Source organism: Cavia porcellus, unplaced genomic scaffold, assembly GCF_034190915.1.
Source record: "Cavia porcellus strain 051 isolate PalLab524CR breed Dunkin Hartley unplaced genomic scaffold, mCavPor4.1 scaffold_2, whole genome shotgun sequence".
In the NCBI taxonomy this organism is placed as follows: domain Eukaryota; kingdom Metazoa; phylum Chordata; class Mammalia; order Rodentia; family Caviidae; genus Cavia; species Cavia porcellus.
The window spans coordinates 110,945,830-110,963,633 of NW_026947485.1; the positions used below are offsets into that span (position 1 = coordinate 110,945,830).

The 17,804-nt window shown below is 40.3% G+C and overlaps 2 protein-coding genes across 5 annotated transcripts in view; one reads left to right on the forward strand and one right to left on the reverse strand.

Annotated features, from left to right (window-relative positions):
* The window catches only part of Dntt (DNA nucleotidylexotransferase), a 39,590-nt gene extending 33,338 nt beyond the window's left edge, over positions 1-6,252 (reverse strand). For all 4 annotated transcript variants that reach the window (XM_063245142.1, XM_003479764.4, XM_063245141.1 and 1 more), the window contains exon 1: positions 6,050-6,252. In XM_063245142.1, coding sequence (XP_063101212.1) covers positions 6,050-6,252 — 203 coding nt within the window. The remainder of the gene's footprint in view (positions 1-6,049) is intronic.
* A 115-nt stretch (positions 6,253-6,367) lies between these two features.
* Positions 6,368-17,804, forward strand: part of Blnk (B cell linker) — a 102,630-nt gene continuing 91,193 nt past the window's right edge. Inside the window, exons 1-2 of the mRNA XM_063245147.1 lie at positions 6,368-6,518; positions 13,722-13,806. The gene's annotated coding sequence lies outside the window, so the exon portion shown is untranslated. The remainder of the gene's footprint in view (positions 6,519-13,721; positions 13,807-17,804) is intronic.

The window sequence follows — 17,804 nt, forward strand, 5'->3', positions numbered from 1 at the left end:
TAATCGATTTCTTTCATCTAGTGTTCTGTTTATTTTGCAAACAATTGGTTTGAATATTTTGGTTTTAAACACAATTTGAGGTGATAAAACATTGTCAAATATAAACAAAGCTGGAGACTATTCAAAGCAGTAAGGACAGATTTTATATTGCTATAGGGAAGAAGTGTAACCTGTTCTCAACCCTGTGGGAAGGAAAGGCTGGAGTGTACTGAGAAAGACATGAAAGGTAATGGGAGTTTGTCTGTGGGGGAGACCATATAGACCTTGTTAATTGAAGCTTTTCTTGGTTAGATCTTCATAATGTATCTACACAGGTACCATTGGAAGGGTACTGCTGTCTTCAATGGAAGCAAAGAGAAACCCCACCAACAAAGATTTCTGTTAGTGCTCCCCTTATACAATATTTATTGTGTCCTGGAAATACAAAATAGTGGAAGACGCAAATCAGCAATCAAGGAATTTTTTAGTTGGTGCTCACCTGAAGGAAGAAAATTTCTGTTATGTGAATTAGAGCACGATGCCTGATGAAGTGAGACTTTCTCCTCCCACAGAGGCTGGGAATGAGAGTTAGCTCCTTGAATGCCTCTATTTTAAAGAGTTGGAAAGTAGTTCTGAGGGTAACAGTGTACTTGTTAGTACTCCATCACGTCTCAACGGGAATTGCAAGAATTTAGAATTGCAAGTTTCAAAGCAACTGTCTGAGAGAGTCTTCAGGGGCATATTTGCCCCTTGTTGGAATTTGACTAGAACAAACAATAGATTTTTTTGGCAGCCATTATCTTTCTCAGAAGGCGTTTTGAATGGTGCCAACCTAGAGACATGGCCTTCAATTGCTAAACATAGTGCTCAAATTTGATGAAGTCAGAATCTCTGCTAACATTCAGGTGCAAAAAACATGGGCTTTGTTACCACGAGATCCTAGGGCCCTCAGACACAATAGTTTGGAATAATTAGTGAGGTAGGAATCACATTTCAAATGTCATATAGTGAAAGAATGGAATGTACAAGTAGCTAGCTTAGATAAATTAAACCAAAATAGTGCAAAAAAAGCAGAAGTAGATGAGAAATGTTAGTTTTCCTCTGTCTCTCGGTTTCTGTCTTTCTATCTCTGTCTCTCTTTCTCTTGTCTTTCTGTCTTTGTCTCTATCTCTGTCTCTCTCTCTTCAACCCAGCTCTCTCCTTTCTCTTCTTCATTTTTGTAAAAGAAAGACTAGTATGTATATGTGTGTGTGTATGTATATATATATATATATATATATATATATATATATATATGAAATATATGGTTTGCTTTTTTTTTCAGTGAGGTGACAATAAAGGGACACTTTCTGACTAGCCGGGCTGATTGTAAACTCCTTACTTGTAGAACTTCTATCTCCAGCTACTACTGACAAACATTATACACAGTGGCTACTAAGAAAGCTCTTTTTGTTAATGGTACTCTGATGCTGCATCTTGCTTTCACCAAAGGCAATGCCTTCCACTGTAGTTAGATTGTGGAGGTCTTGGTGAGAGGATAGTATTATTTCATGGGTTTCTAACTGCTTGAACAACAAAATCTAGCAAATGTGAAACTGATAGGTAGATGTTAATGTGGAGGTCACCTTTCCGGTTACAGCTCTTTCTGCCTCAACATCAGAATTTGGATCAAAATACAAAAGGGAGTTTAGCTAATGTGTTCATAAAAGAGGGTTAATGATGGAACAAAGTCAATGTATTGGAACTCAGGACGAAATGAGAAAATGACAAAAGGTAGATTCTGATTCTTCTCTAGCCTTCCCTAAGTGAGTCAAAGAGTGTGATGCTGTTCTAAAATTTAGGATATTGGTCACTGAGTACAATTCAGAATCTTTTTCATCAGTGTGAAAAAGTTCCTTAAGAGCCTCGACACCTCTCCTGATTTATGTTTTAAGAACCAGTTTCCCAAAATGGCTATCCATAGGCAGAAGATTGAATCTAGACCCATGCATCTCACCATATACTAAATTAAAGTTTAAAAGGATCAAACATTTAAATATTAAAATAGAATCACTTAATCTGCTGGAAGATAAAATACGTAAAATTCTTGAAGACACAAGCATGGGCAAGGACTTTCTGAAGAGAGCCCCAGTGGCAAAAGAAATTACCAAGGGTGAACTGATGTGATCATATTCAAATTAAAAATCTTCCGCACAGCAAACAACTACCAGAGCAAAGAGCCGACCTACAGAATAAAAAGAAATTTCTGCCAGTTATTCCTCAGACACAGGACTAGTATTTAGACTATTTAAACAGCTCAGAAAAGTTTACCCCATCCCCTTATGGTTGTACCTAGATATCTCCCAAAGGTGACTGGATTAGGGTGTGTGGTGCTGGGATTAAGGGTACCCACCCCAAAGGCAGGTAGCCTAATGGAATACAGAAGAACAGAAAGAAGCTTCCTCACTGCTGTGCTGCCTTCTGTTGCCCTGCTTTGCTGTGGGCTGTTTCCTCCCCTGCGGTGCCCCTGTGCCATGCCACCCTGCCCGGGAGCCAGCTGACGGTGTACTGAAACCTCCACAAACAGAGAGCTGAAATAAACCTTTCCTCCTTTACCTTTGGATGTTAGATATTTTGTCTGTAGTGAGAAAAGTAACTAAACACCCTCAAAATGAAAGACCCAGTTAAAATGTAGGCAAATGAAAGGAATGGGCACTTCTCAAAAGAAGAAGTACAAATGGCCAATAAACACATGAAAAGATATTTGATACCACTAGACACTAAAGAAATGCAAATTAAAGCAACACTAAAATTCCATCTTACCTCAGAAAGAATGGCTATCACCAAGAACTCAAATAATAGCAAACACTAGTGAGGCTGTGGGGGAAAAGTTGATGAGAATATAAACTAACACAACTGCTAGAGGAAATCAGCATGAGGATTCATCTAAAAAAGAAAACTAAAAATTCATTAGATTCATCTATTCCCTATCTAGATATTTTCCCAAAAGACTTAATATGCATGTATCACATTATTGTGGTACATGCATACCCACGTTTACTGCAGAATAATTCATAATAGCTGAATCTTGGAAGTAGCCTAAAGGTCCATTAACAGGAAGTGTGCTATTCACACACAATGCAGTACCACTCTGCTATAAAGAAAATTACTCGAGTCATTTGTGTGAAAATAGTTGCACTTTGAGACATAATAAGTGAAACAAATCAGACACACAATCTTAAAAATCGTGTGGTTTTTCTTATATGAGAAACCCAAAGTATAATAAAGAGAAAAATAAAATATAGATCATAGGAAGTAGGGAGATAGATCTTTTCAAATAGGAAGGGGACCAAAGATGGAAGGAGGGGGGAAGGGAAGACAGGGAGGGGGAGGCAACTGGGGTGAAATAGGAACAAAGACACATTGTGTACATGTGTCACTTCTACTTAGAAATGGCACCATTATGTAACACAGACACATACTGATAATAAATGAAAACTGAAGAAAAGAAAAATACAAGAACAATTTTCCTGTAGTCCATGAAATAGCATGTCTCTTATAATATAATTGTTAATGAAGCCACCCAAATATGGTACATACATGCCAAAGAAAATCAAATAGCACTAATCTCTTCAGTGAATTGAGGTATACCATTTTAATACGTATGCTCAGGTTCAGAGAGAGCAGGAATCAGATTTTTCATGATCCTCCTATTAGTGCATAGAAAGGAAGCAAACTGTTGCCTGGTTAGAGCATATCAGTCTCCTTTTCATTGCTAAGATGTGAATTTTACACACTGAGCTACCACCTTCACTGCTGAGAAGTGTCCTTTACTTCAAATACCGGTATCTTTGTTATTTTTAAAATACATGCTTATCATAGTAAAAATTAGAAAGCATAAAAAATAGAAAGTGGTAGTCTTACTTCATTACTCCCTATTCATTCTAAAAAATGCCTGGAAACATTGTGATAAGTCAGTTTGCTTCCTGTCTTTGCTCTGCTTTGCTAGCTCATTTGACCTAGTTTATGCTGTGGAGAGAGAAACCTTTTTTTACAGTTTCTCTGTAATATCAGTGGATTCAGATAATTAAGAAAATAATCACACTTTACATTTGTATTAGTTTAAAATTAAGAAAGTGCTTTGTCATCTATCATTTCATTTGGCCATTATGTAAGATAGTCCCTTTACCAGGACACTAAGGTCGGTATAAAAGAGGGGACTCTGTCCCAAACCCCTGCTTGGGAATGGTCCCAGCCAGGATTTGGAGTCTCTAGATTTCACATGCACAGATCTCTAGATTTCTTTTCTTTAGGTTTCCCCCTATAATCATTTTTATTTTCCTTTACAATTTAAGTGTGTATATTTATGTACGGATATTCTGTTTGAGATCTTAGACTTCTACTTCCTGTGGTTTTGTTTTGCTCCAGAGAGCACATGTGTGTTTAATGTGTTTTGAGCTACCAGCCTGGGAACTTTGCCCCATCACATGCATAGCCGCAGTTTGCTCCCTGGGCCCCGTTTCCTCTGTAGCCTGAACAGCTGGCCTTGGTCCCTGGCAGCAGGCTTCTGGAGCATGGAGCTGTCTCAGGCTGTCCTGTAAACAGAAGAAACTTGCCACTTAGAATCTCGCTAAGTACCTACGCTAGCTACCGTGTACAGATTCATTGCTGCATCTGTGGGGAAGCTGGAAGTTGTGGATGTTCAACAGAAAACTTTCCCTGTGAGTCCTGACTGGCTGGCTTTCACCTTTCTGCCTAGCACTTGCGAATTTCTGTCACTCTCTCTCTTTCTTTCTTCTTCCAATTGTGAAGAAAAGTTCAATACTTGCTAAGACTTTTAATTAATGCTTTAAAATTTCTTTCTTTCTTTTTTAAAATTTCTGGCTTTTGACCTCTTTACCTCTACTCTTTACCTTTCCTAACTCTTAACACTATATGTCTGTATGATGAGGCAACTTAACAATTAGATGAAATGCTTACGCTTTGTGGAGAGGTTGTTAAGAATGAGATTGAAAGTGGCTTCAGGAGTTTAACAAGAGAAGTGAGGGGCAGAAAAGGGAAAAAGAGACTATGTAAAGGGAAACAAATCCGAGAGAGCTGAGAGAAATTCAGTCGTTCCTGAATGGACCATTAAGCAAAAGAAAAAATATCAGTGTCTTATGAGTTAAAGTGCTGTAAGATTTAATATATCTCATTATTCTGAATTGTTGTTCCAAAACTTTGAAGCTGACATTTAATCAGCAAAAACTTCTTGACAATTTTAGATTTTAAATATCAAAGACTTAAACAAAAATAAGAATATATTTTCACATAGAATTCTTATAATTTTTCTTGAGAGAAAAATCGTGGTCAATCTGTTCTTTGGACCACTAAAGTCAGGAAATCGCATGGATCTGACTCTGTCCCCGTTGCATAGACCATCCATTCTGTCTGGAACCATCATTTATATAATGGTCCTCATATCACTTGTTTCTGGACTAACTTTTTTTTAAATCTGAAAGCAGTAAAAAGCTTGTATAACTCATAGGAAAATCACGAGGATAACTGTTGTAATGAGGTGAGCAGATTAAAACTGAATCTTTAACCAGCATCCCTCGCTGAGCCCCACTTGGTCTGTTGTTCAGAAAAGCCTGTGGTGGGTCAGCTAGTCACTTAGCACAGTCCATCAGACACTGGCCACCTGAGCACAGCCAGGTGTTTAGTGAAAAGCCACACAACAAGCCCATTCTTCTCATAAAGTACCTGATGACTTTTGATTTTAGTGGTATTTTGTTCAGTTTGATTAAGAACGAAAATGAGTACTTCAGCATGAAATTTCCCCACCAGTTTTTTGGTTAGGACCCTTAAATCACTCATTTCTTAATATTAAAAGGCAAAACTAGTTTGCCTTATCTGCTAGTGCCAACTAGTTTTAATATAATTACTTTCAGTGTCCATTTATCTTGTTTCCCTGAACTGAGTCAGATTCACTCTTTGATTTTAGATCTCTGCTGTTGCAGTGGGAACATCAGCTGTTCCATACAGGCTCCACAGGTGCCCAAGAGGCTGTCCACAACCTCTGCCTACTTAGAGTGAAGTAGTGCTCTCCTACCTGAGCTCGTCCTCAACCCTGAAGCCTTTGCTGCGGGCCAGATCCATGAGGAAGGCTCTGCGAGTGCTTCCCATTTTCTTCTCCAAAATGAAGAGGACCAAATCTCCAAACCGGACCTCATGAGCACCTGAAACCATCAAGGCACCTGCCTTCCTGGGTCTCTTCTTTCGGGGGCCAGAATGGGGTGCTTGCAGCAGGTCCATGGGAAGAGACTGCTCTGACTCTGGCTATGCCATCAAGTGATGTCTCCAGGAGTGAGGGGAGACTGCCACCCGCCTGAAGAAGGATTCTGATGTCATCTTACTGCAGACTCTGAAGCCAGGACAAGGCTTTAAGGGCACTGCCTAAGTAACAGCTTCCTGCAGTTCAGTCCTCTATCCAGTATAGAGATCTTAATGACAATAATAAATTAGCTTTCGTTTTCACATGCATAATCTTATCAACTCCTTGGAGTAACCTTAAGAAGAAGGTAGGGAAGCATCATTGTTTGCATATTACTTATAATTTCAAAATGTTTGAAACCCTTCAGCTGTCTTTATTTATCAATCCTTTTTGAACATCTAGCTCACTTGCATTCTTGTCCTCTCAAAGATAATCCTGTCACTTGCTGCATAGGTTTTGCGTATTGCCTGTGGTTGCTTTGATTTTACAAAATGGCATCACCAAATTTCTCATTCTGCTAGTCACCTTTTATTTTTTTCACTCTGAGCTATGCTTTTCAGATTGGTATTCCCTCCTACTGATTCTAATTGCTACATACTCCTTTCCTGCATTTTATAAACAAAAAAATCAGGACTCAGACCATTATTTAAGATCACAGAATAAGCAGCTAAACAAGACCTTAAATTCTTCTGACTCCAAATGCAATATATATTTTTTTGTTTTCAGTGAGCTAATGTTTTTCAGAAAGTAGTATGTTATGTAACTCTAAAATAAATCTTTTGGGGCTGGGTAAATAATGATTTTATACTCCGGCAACTTTTTAAACAAAATGAAATTTGTGGCATTCATCAACCCACTGTACAAATCTCATTTCTTTTTTTTTTTTTCTTTCTTTCGTTTATTTAGTATCTCATGGTATAGTTTAGGCTGGTCTTGAACTCACTATGTAGCCTAGGCTGGCTCTGAACTCATGATGATCCTCCAGCTTTAGCTCCTTTAGTGATTGAATTGTAGGGATGAATCACAACACTCAACTAGATCTCGTTTCTTACACATCTGCGTGGTCAAGGTGAGTGCCCATAAGCCTTTGCTGATTGAATCCTCTTGATACATTGTAGGATTGGGACTACCATGCTCATTCATTTAAACAACTTGACCAAAGTTGCAGCACTAACACATGGTCACAACTAAGATATGACTAAGCCAGGATTTGAATTCAAATCTATGTGATTTTAAAAATCTGAGCTCTGGGTCAGGGATATAGCTCAATGGCTCAGTGACTGTCTGGCAAGCATGAAGTCATCAGTTCAATTCCTGGTACAAAATAAAATGTACTCTTAACCACCAATGAATCTTCCCCTACAAATCTCTTCCTCAATAACAAATCTGAGTTATTCTCACCCACTTCGACATATTATTTGGAATTTTGCTGCTGGTAACAGCACATGAGCATCTTACCACAACACCAAGGGAATCTTCAAGCAAGTGAGAAGCAAATTTCATTGCTCAGGAAAGCAAAATAAGAAATTTTAAAGTGGAGGCAATAAAGTAATAGGTTTCAGCTTTCTGCAAGTAGGAACATTTTAGTAACATTTAGTAACAGCTGTCAAATGTCTAGAGACCTGCTCTGTATATCGGCATATGGCAGATCGTGAAAGTGTTCAAATAGCTGCTGGGCAACTGTTTATTAAAATGTCACTGCAGGGATTCTAACATCTAGAACAGGCTTTAGTGCAGGTGTATGACCCCAGGAATCTGTCTTTGGAGATGAGAACATATTTTGGTCCTCATTGTTGTTTGGTTTGTTGAAGTGCGGAAAGCTTCAGGAGCTATTAACTTCTTAGCTACCAAGTGGTCACACAGCACATGGGAGGCAAATGTCTAGCTAAAGTACAGAGTTGTTATGCTCATATCCAGAGTGTAATCACTGCGTGGGAAAGGTGGGCCATCTAACTAGTAAAGGGACAGGCTGTTAGGACACACCTGTATCTAGGAGTTCAGTCTTAGTCTTTTAAGTCAAACTAGCCATAAAAATTCTGTCATCCCTACTTTGAAGCTGTGACCTTGAGCAGTTAGTACAGTCTCTTTTCTTTTTATTTCAAAGAGTACACAACAAAATAAAACCAATCAAAACAGACCAGTATAAGATATATAGGACTTCAAAAGATTACAAAATCAACAATTGTTACCATAATGCCTTCATATACCATGTCTTCAAAATAGCTTCAGATAACTTCAGACATAGTAAAAATCAAACAGAAAAGAATAGAATAGAAACAATAAAAACAAAACAATGAATGCAATAAAGGACTTCAGAACAAACCAATAGTAAATCCAAAATTGCTACCATAATATATCTTGCTATCTTTGTACTTTTTTTTCTTTTTTGGTACCAGGGATCAAACTCATGAACTTGTGCTTACCAGGCAAGCACTTAAGCCCCTGAGCTAAATCCCCTATGAAATAGCTGCTCCTGCCTTCAGATTTGACATAATCAAACAAAACAAAAGAAAATAAAACCCAACCCATGAAAACAATGGAAACTATATAGGACTTCCAAAACAAGACCATAGGGAATCAGCAATGGCTGCAACCCTCAGAAAGAGATCCCCTTACATGCCACACTGCATACCGATATCCTCTGAACCTGTGATCAGACCACTGGCTCTAGACCTGCAGTGTTAGTGAAGCATCAAAGCACCACAGCATCCAATTGCATTTCACCTCCATGGCTACCACCACAGTCTGTGTTTCTCCAGATAAGCCAGTTGCTTACAGGTATGTCTGGGATTGGTTGGTCCTTCTTGTTTGCCAGCCCATGTGCCAGAAGGGGCTGGGGTCTGGCTGTTCCAATCTGGCAGCCCACACATGGTGCTCATTCTTAGCCTGGCATTGCTTGCTGGTGTGGCTTTGATCTCTCTACCCCTGGTCTGCGATTGGTGCTAACTCACAGGGAGAGGCTGGGGTCTGTCTGTTCTAGTCCAGTGGCAACCTGTTCATGGCATTTATTCCCAGACTGGGCTTGCTTGCTGGTGTGGCCTTGTTCTCTCTACCCCCAGTCTGTAAATGGCTAGTTTGTGTAATCTCTTTAAGCCTCAAATTTTTCCATCTGTAAGAGGATTGAGATAGTCTGTCTAATCTGTTGGGAAGAGTGCTTGACACAGAGGAAGCACTTTGTATAAATATCATTCAGTAGTAACTTGTATCTCAATTTGAAAGTGATTTCAGTTCAATCTGATCAGATCTATGTGTTTTATAAAACTATTCTCATCAAGATATCATATTAAATAGTGTCATATTTAATTTGTTTTGAGTCACTTGTATTGAAGAAAATTATGACTATCATGTCTCAGCCACACATCTATCTTTCTCTGATAGGTTCTGTGAGGTTGTAGCTACAGTTATGCATATCTCAATTTCTATTTGTCAGCTGACATTGTGTTAGCTCTGCCCATAGGAGGCATAAATGGAGACTGCAGGACAGGAGCACAGGATATCAAGTCCTAACCTAGATCCCCAATCTCCCAAACGAGTGTACAGTGGAGGGTTCAATAAATTGAGATAAATTATATGGTTTTAGGGCTCCAGGAGGGTCAAAACCCTTTAGCTGAGCTCGAGACTCCGAGGGCTATGACAAAGACTTCTCTGGACCACCCATTTATTTATTAGGTCCAACAACAAGGGGCAGGGAAACTGAGGAAAGCACAGGCAATGAGCAAGACCTTGGGAGTCACTTCAAGGATGTCTCCAAGTAATGAATCAAGTCAGTTCAGTAGCGCTGTCTTATCATGAAGACATGGTAGGAGTGAGAATGTAGGAATAATTTCTGCAGCTGCAGTTTCTGTCTACTTAATTGATGTTTGAGGCAAGTGTCTGCAGCTGTAGCCTGACCTTGTCCTATGCGTTATCTCTGGCCTCACAGGCCACCGCAGGCCTCAGCCAGGATCAGTGATTCACAGAGGTTCACTTACTATGAATCACCTCCTGTCACCAGGTAAGGGGCCAAGGCCTAGGACACACTCACAGATAAACATAGAAAGCCAATTAGTAAAATTTAAATCCTGTTCAGAGCCACTTTGTAATGGTCTCCAACAACAGGAGGCCTTGGTCCTCAATTGCTTGCATTTTGCTAATGTCCCAGTCTTCACGCTGGCAGCAGGAGTTGTTTTAATCTAGCGTTTTGCACAGCCAGAGTCCCTTCACAATCAGGCAACATTTTCACCTAAAAGATCTGAGCTGTAGCAGAGACCCACAGGAATTTTCCAGTGGACTTCTATGGTACCCCCAGCAACAAGAAGAACTGACTTCTCAGAGGTCTGTGTCTCTGTGTCTCTGGTCGTCAACAATCACAGTTCCATCTCTCTGTTGCTTGTCCTAGGGATGAGGCATGCTTCCTAAAATTACTTTCTCTGAGTTATCTTAGTGTCTTCACTTGCATTTTCAGCCTTTCATGCTTATTAACCCAATCTCTGTATTAAATTTTCTCTACTGAAATCCATAATATGCTTTCTAGTTTCTCAACTGGACCCTGACTGAAACAATGTCCACTGAAAACAAGGGTGTAGAAAGTGGACATTGATCTTCACTGGTGGAGATATACGCTCTCTAAAGAGACATCTGACAGCAACGTGGAAAAAATCCTTAAGCTATCCACATTTCTCAACCTTACATTTCTATTTTTTAGAAGAGAAAATACATATGTACCAAGATGTTTATTACAGCATGATCTGTATAAGAAAGTTAGAAACAACAGGAGCGTTTAGTAACAGAGGATTGATAAAGTGTGACATGATACTATGCAGATAAATAACATGGGTAAACACTCATCAACTAATAGTTGCAAAATCAGTTTACTAAATAGTGATTCCATAGAAGACTAAAAAGATAGAAGGCAAGCCTGTAATAGTGGATTCCATAGAATCCACTATTGTTTGGTTTATACCTGAGTTTTATTTTTATCTTTCTTCCTTCTGTTTTAACTTTTTAAAAAAAATAAGTATAACCCTGAATTATGTTTGTAATGAAACATAATTCTTGCCTTAAAAAAACATTATCTTGCGTATACAGCATGTTACCTTAGTGAAAATCTGTGGTTCAAAGGCAATAACTTTGTTCTAAGGGACCTTAATAGCAGGGGACCCTATTTCCTGATATTTATGGCATATACAGGTTAAGGGATAAATTTCATGTAAAAGTCACATTTTACTGCCGGGCAAGGTTTACCAAAACAGGATTCCTATGCTAAGGAAAGGAGCATGCTTTGTAATTTCACCTGGCTTTGCTAATTTACAGAAACAGACTCTCAAGATGGTGTTTATAACTTCTAATTCTGCCTTCCTGTCTGAGAAATTCTTTCCAATTGAGTCATGCAACACAAGTTAGCATCACAGTTAGCACTACTGAAGTCATTGTGCTATGGCCTGAATTTGGTTTGTCCCCTACAGAACTCATTGAAATTTGGTTACCATTGTGAGATATGATTAGATTGTTCAGAGGAATTAATGGCTCCCTTATGGGAGTACTCATTTTTATGGGGCAGAAGTATTTATGAAGTGTAGGGAGCACCACATGTATTTACTTGCTTTCTGCTTTCCACAATGAGTTGAAGCAACATGAAGAACTTTCCTCATGCTCTTGGATTTCCTAATCTCTAAAACCATAGGTCAAAATAAATATCTTTTCCTACCAACTACCCAGGCTTGGGTACTTTGTTACAGTGACAGAAAATGGACTAAGATACACTGTAATGACCTGAAGAGGAAAAATGCAAAACCTCTCATATCACCTTAAAATGGATCTGAGGATACCAAAAGTCTTATTGTCATTTCAGAAGTTAAAGTAAATCATGCTCATGAAATGCCTTGAAAATTATAAAACATTATACAAAGATCAGTTGTTCTTGTTAGCTTCATTGGCATTTCTGTGAATGGCAGGAATTGATTTCTTCTTTTCATATCACAAGTTTGTGGAGCTAGCTATCTGCATCAAGCTTTGAGCACTCTCTTGGTCCAGCAGATTGGTCAGTGATTTCCAAACCCTTTGTGTTGGCGTAACACATCACATGTTTAGTTTTCTTTCATGCTATTTCTTAGCGGAGGGTTCTGTTCCCCTCAAGGCTCAAACTGATGGAAGCTTCACTTGTTTGTACCCATAACATTCAGACTGTGAGATTCTCTCTGTCACTGCAGCAGAGAAATGAGTACCACAGGATTTTGCATAAGCAATTGAGTTTTGTGTTTTGTCTCAGAAATGGTACACTTTATAGCTGTTCATAGTCCATTGGCGAGAACTAGTCACGTGGTCCCACCTCACTGCAGCAAGCCTTGGAAATGCATGGGATTGGGCGGGGGAAGAGCATTTTTGTTCTTACCATGTCCAAGATCCAGCTAAGAGCTGGTTGTTGATAATGGAGACTACCACTAATGAGAACACTGCTGTCTCTGTGCTAAGCCTGGGGCAGAGGCTAGGGAGGATCAGATCCCTATACTTCCTGAAAAAGAAACTTCAAGAGGAAAATCACACTGTGCTAGGCCACTCCTACACTATCCTACAGTTCCAAGCTGTTGTCCTGAGGACAAGAAGGAATGATCCTCCTGAAATATTTCCATGCAAACTGTCTCTCCCCTTCACAAGCATTTTTGAGTGAGGAAAGACCTGTAGTAAGGGCCAAAAGGTTGTAGGTGATCAGGGGCACCTTTCCTGCTCACGTGCTGTCTGCACCTGTAACCTTATCCTTTGTGCACCTTTCCCTGGATTTTAAGTCTGTGTATTCACAAATGAACCCTTGGCACCCAACATACCACCTGGTAAGGTAGGCCTCAGTGAAGGTCTACAGAGCATATTGGAATTCAAATATAAGTTGGTATCATGCAGCTGTTACATTGTTTGGGAAGCTATGATATACTGCCATAAGTACTCTTCTCCACCCCACACACTCCCAAATAAATGTCTCATCACATGAGCAAGTACAAGTAGAATCAGACTACTTGAATTTGACACCCAGACAATAGAAGCTGTGAGGTCTTTGGGTAAGTTACCAAAACTTCTTCTGCCTCAATTTTCTTATTTGTGCAATTTCTGTCTTGCATATGGCTATGAAAACTAAGCACTTCAAAGAATACTTGCGTGCACCACGTGCTCATTGCCATTAAAGCGGCGCAAGCTTCTTGCTCCCTCTCCCTTCCCTGTCTCCCTATCACTTCATACGTGCTTCTGCCAGAGTGGTGCCTTGCTTGTCCTGGATCCATCTGAAAGTGGTGTCAGACACACTCAAGAGCAGAACCAGAATCTCAGTGAGCCTGGAGGGTCATCCTGCAAAGGCTCTCAGTGTGGATTTCATCCCCTGGAGAATCTCATGCCAAACAGAAATTCTGCATTGAACTGAGTTGACAGAATCATATGAATTTTATATAAAAGTGTTAAAACATTTAAAGCCTTGCTGTAAAAAAGAAAAGCTGGTTAAGTTTAATTCAGTGTATTTCCTACTTACTCAGTATTTTGTGTTTTCTAGAACACTTGTACCCACCTATTGGACAGAATCAGGAGGCCCGGTGGTGCTGGAGTTAGACCATCCTGAACCACCTTCCACTTAGCAGGTGGGTGCCCTTAAGTGATTTCCTTAAGTGATGGGATTCTCAGATTCCAATCTGTAAAATGATTATCATGGTGCCAACTTCATACCATGAGTAAGCTAATATGAAAACTACCCACTTGATCCACGGTGGGTGCTAGTCACTGTTCCGTCCACACCTTGTCCCTGATATTCCCAGCTGCTGGCCTCCTTGACCAATGCACCTGCCTGGCTAGGCAGTGAGGGCTATGAGAACACAAGGAGAACACCTGATCCCTGGCCATTACTGTGATGTTCCTATTTAGCACTGACCTTCCTGTCTCCCACTTTGGGTCACAGATGACCACCACATGATCATTCTTAGAGGCCTCTATTGAGGGTTTCGGGTTTCCCTTGGTCAGAGGAGGAATTGGTCTCTTCTCGCCAAGATACATTAGTTTTATTCTGAGGAGCCCTGTTGTTTTTCTCCATGGAAGATGTCAGTTTAAGAGAGAAAACTTCTGTTTCCGGCAGTTCTGTTTTCTTTTATATCAAATACCTTATATCTTCTATTTATTTCAAGATGTAGATCTGGGAACTTTGCCACCCTGGGTTGTGAGGCGGTCTTGTTTTGGTTTGGTTTTTTACCGAACACCAGTTTCCTCTGTTGCCTGACAGCTGTGTTTGGTTCTTGGCAACAGGTGTCTCCTGGAGTTTAGAACGGCCCTGCCAGGAAACCTGTAGTTTCTTACAACAAAAATCTTGGAAAATTTGCTTTGTGTCATTGAGAAGAAACCTATATATCTATATCTATATCTATATCTATATCATCTATATCTCCTAGGTGCCTAATAAGTGTAAGAAAATATTATATTTTAATTATAATTTAGAATTTCACATTTATTCAAAAAGACACATAATTGCTAGAACAGGAAGTTCATGGAAATGGCATCTTGTGACTTTCCATCTTTATTCAAACATATTTATTAAATTCCAGCTGTGCACAGAATGCTGAGCTGCACCATGAGGGTCAGGCAGAGGTACAAACAGTCCAGGTATTTGTCTGCAAGGAAAGTTTAGGAGACTTGAGACTTTATAAATCCAGAGCTTTGGGAGGTGTGTGAGTAGAGGCAGACTAGACTGTGACCAAAATTCTGTCTTAGGAGAATCAATCAGGCAGTGAAGAGTCAAGTGGCTTGGACAGGGAGCAAGAAGGGAAGCAACTTGGAGATCATCACATAAGATATAAGCTGGGACAACTGTGGAGAAAGGGAAGAGAGCTTGCATGAGATGCTGGCCCTGCTGACACGCTGAGGAGGGACTGTCAACCACGGTCCCTGCGTTTCTGGGAGAAAGTCTCCAGAAGCTGTACCCGCTGCTTCCCTGTCTTTGTCCCTAGCACATTCCTGTCTCTTGAGCACCAGACCCGCTTCTGTTCCACTTGAAATTTGTATTCCAAATTCCATTAACAGAACTGTCTGTTGTCATTCCCCTTCACCTCTGTCCCCAAGTTCTCTTAATTCTTTCTTGTCTGAGGGTTTTGTTGAGGTAACCGTGGGCACACCTCTCTCCCTGCTGGATTGTGGGTGGGTGGGAGTGAAGCACAGGATGAGATGGGCAGTGGGGTGCACGTGTGCTGTAAGGGTGAGCTTGCAAAGCACCAGAACTCTTCACCCTTGGTGCTGGCCATCTGGTGCTAGCCAGCTCCAGCATTTGACTGTGATCTGCCACCAGATATGCTGGCAAGCCAGAGAATTCAGCTTGATTCTTTATCTCCAACCTTCATTAAATGCATAACTTGGTGAGCAGTTCATGATATAATACATTACTAGTTTTAATGTTCACTCCTAAGGACTCCAGCTTTAGGCAGCGCTGTAATATTTATCCTCACAAGTGCTCTTCAGCACATCCTGAAGGGTGTTTAAGCACGGACCAGTAGTGCCTCAGCAGAGAGTATATAAAGGGGAGACTTGAAGACCTGAAGCTGAGACTCCAGCTGAGACACTACTGTAAATGGCCAAGAGGAACTGACGGAAGCCTAAACTTGCATCATTCATTAATTTAACAAGTGTTTACTGTGTGCCTATTATGTTCCAGGCAATGTATTAGGCACTAAAACAATACGTACTGAATAAAACAGACAATTTCTGCCCTCATGGAATTTACATCTATTAGAAGGAAGCAAATGATAAATAAAATTACTAAGTACACTACATAGAGCAGGCCAAAGGGCATAAACACTGAAAGGAAGTCAAGGGGGTAAGGTTTACCAAGATGGGGCAACAGTGGCAATTTTCACCAAGTTGACCCAAAATTTACTGAGGAAGGGATGTGTTAAGCAAAGACTGGGAAAATTTAAGGGCACTAGGAGTGGGAACTAGACAATAAATCTCCCACTCGAGGAAGCAAGTTAGAAGTAATTTTGGGAAGAGAATTCCAGTCACTTAGACAATAAATTGAAAAACAGTAAGACATAACCAAAATCATAAAGTATAGGCCATTAAACTAAACTTTAAATGTGTTTGACATTTATGGTTTACAAAGAGTCTGTTGTAATTTCAGTTGTCCTTCACTGGATTTTAGGGGGAAATGTTAAACTATTGTAACTCTAGGGGTTTGACCTGGTTTAAGGTTGGAGTGAAATTAATAAAAAATGGAAGTTGATAATTATATATTACAACCCCCTGATTTCTTCTTTTCCTTAATGGTGCATCTTCATCTCTCCTGCTATAAACATTTATCACACGGTCACGATGTTCCTTGTAGTGGTGACATTCTGCTTCACTTCCCAGAGCCCCTTTCAGGCAGGACTGTTGGGAGCTGATGGCACTGTGACCAATAAAGACCTCTTCCTAAATTTAGGGTCCCCCCGTGGGAAGCCCACAGCAACTGTAGGTCAGTGGTTGGGCACAGTTTATGAAAGCTCCAATCATCTTGTTCCAGCAGGTAACAACTCGGAGGGGCCCCTCAGCACTAGTGCCTCCGATTAGGTGGGCAGCAGGCTATGCTGTGATGACACTGTGGTTTCGCTCTTCCCTCTCTCCAACCTACTTCCTTTGCTGCCCCACAGAAGTGAGTGCTGATGCTGACCAGCTAGACTTCTGCACACAAATCCTCATCTCAGGGCCAGATTCCTGGAGAGGTGCCCACACCATACCTTTGGTCCTGGCTCTTACTGCCTCTACCTTCCTTTATGGAGACGGGTGCAGCTATCATCCCACTGGGATTGTAGCTTTCTTTGGATGCCTTGTAAGCTTTAGCACAGGTAGGCCTATATGCATAAGTGAGAGCACCTAGATGTAGGCTTGCACATTTCTATTTCCATCCAGAGGCAGTGAGAAGTCTTTCGATGATGCATCCTTAGTGCACAGAATGAGAGCTCAGGCATACAAGCACATGTGTCAAATCAAGTCTCTGAAGCTAGTTCTGCGGGGTATGCAGCCAAAGGCCTTATTCCTCTCCAGGAAGTAGAAGTCTTTTATCAGCACCTGGGAGGAAAAGGGGGTTCAACGGCCCAGCAGTAAAAACCTCACATTGTGAGTGTGGTGCCAGACTCAGCTCTCAGTGCAACAAATTTGAGAAATCTATTTTAAATATTTGTTTCTCAAAGAATAATTCCAGATGGGTGGGGAACCAGGGACTCAGTTTCAATACATAAATCCTTTTTTGTTGTTGTTTCCATTTTGTGTTTTGAGACAGGATTTTACTATGTAGTTCAGGTTGGGCTTGAACTCACTATATAGCCCAGGTTGATCTTAAACTCACTGAGGTCCTCCTGCCTCAGCCTCCCAAGTGCTGTGATTACAGGCATAAGCCCACATCTTTTAATAAGTGTTTGATTAAGTACTGATTTATTTCTAAAAACAATACAATTGCCACATTCAATGTTTCTAAATTGTGGATACAATAGTTTAGCTTATAGTTAGTTATGTGCTAGATGTTGTGATTATATTTAACATGATGTTTTAACTTCATAAAACATATGCTGCTCCTGTACAGAGGATGCTGGCTCCTTTCAAAAGCTCTCTGAGATAGCAGATGACT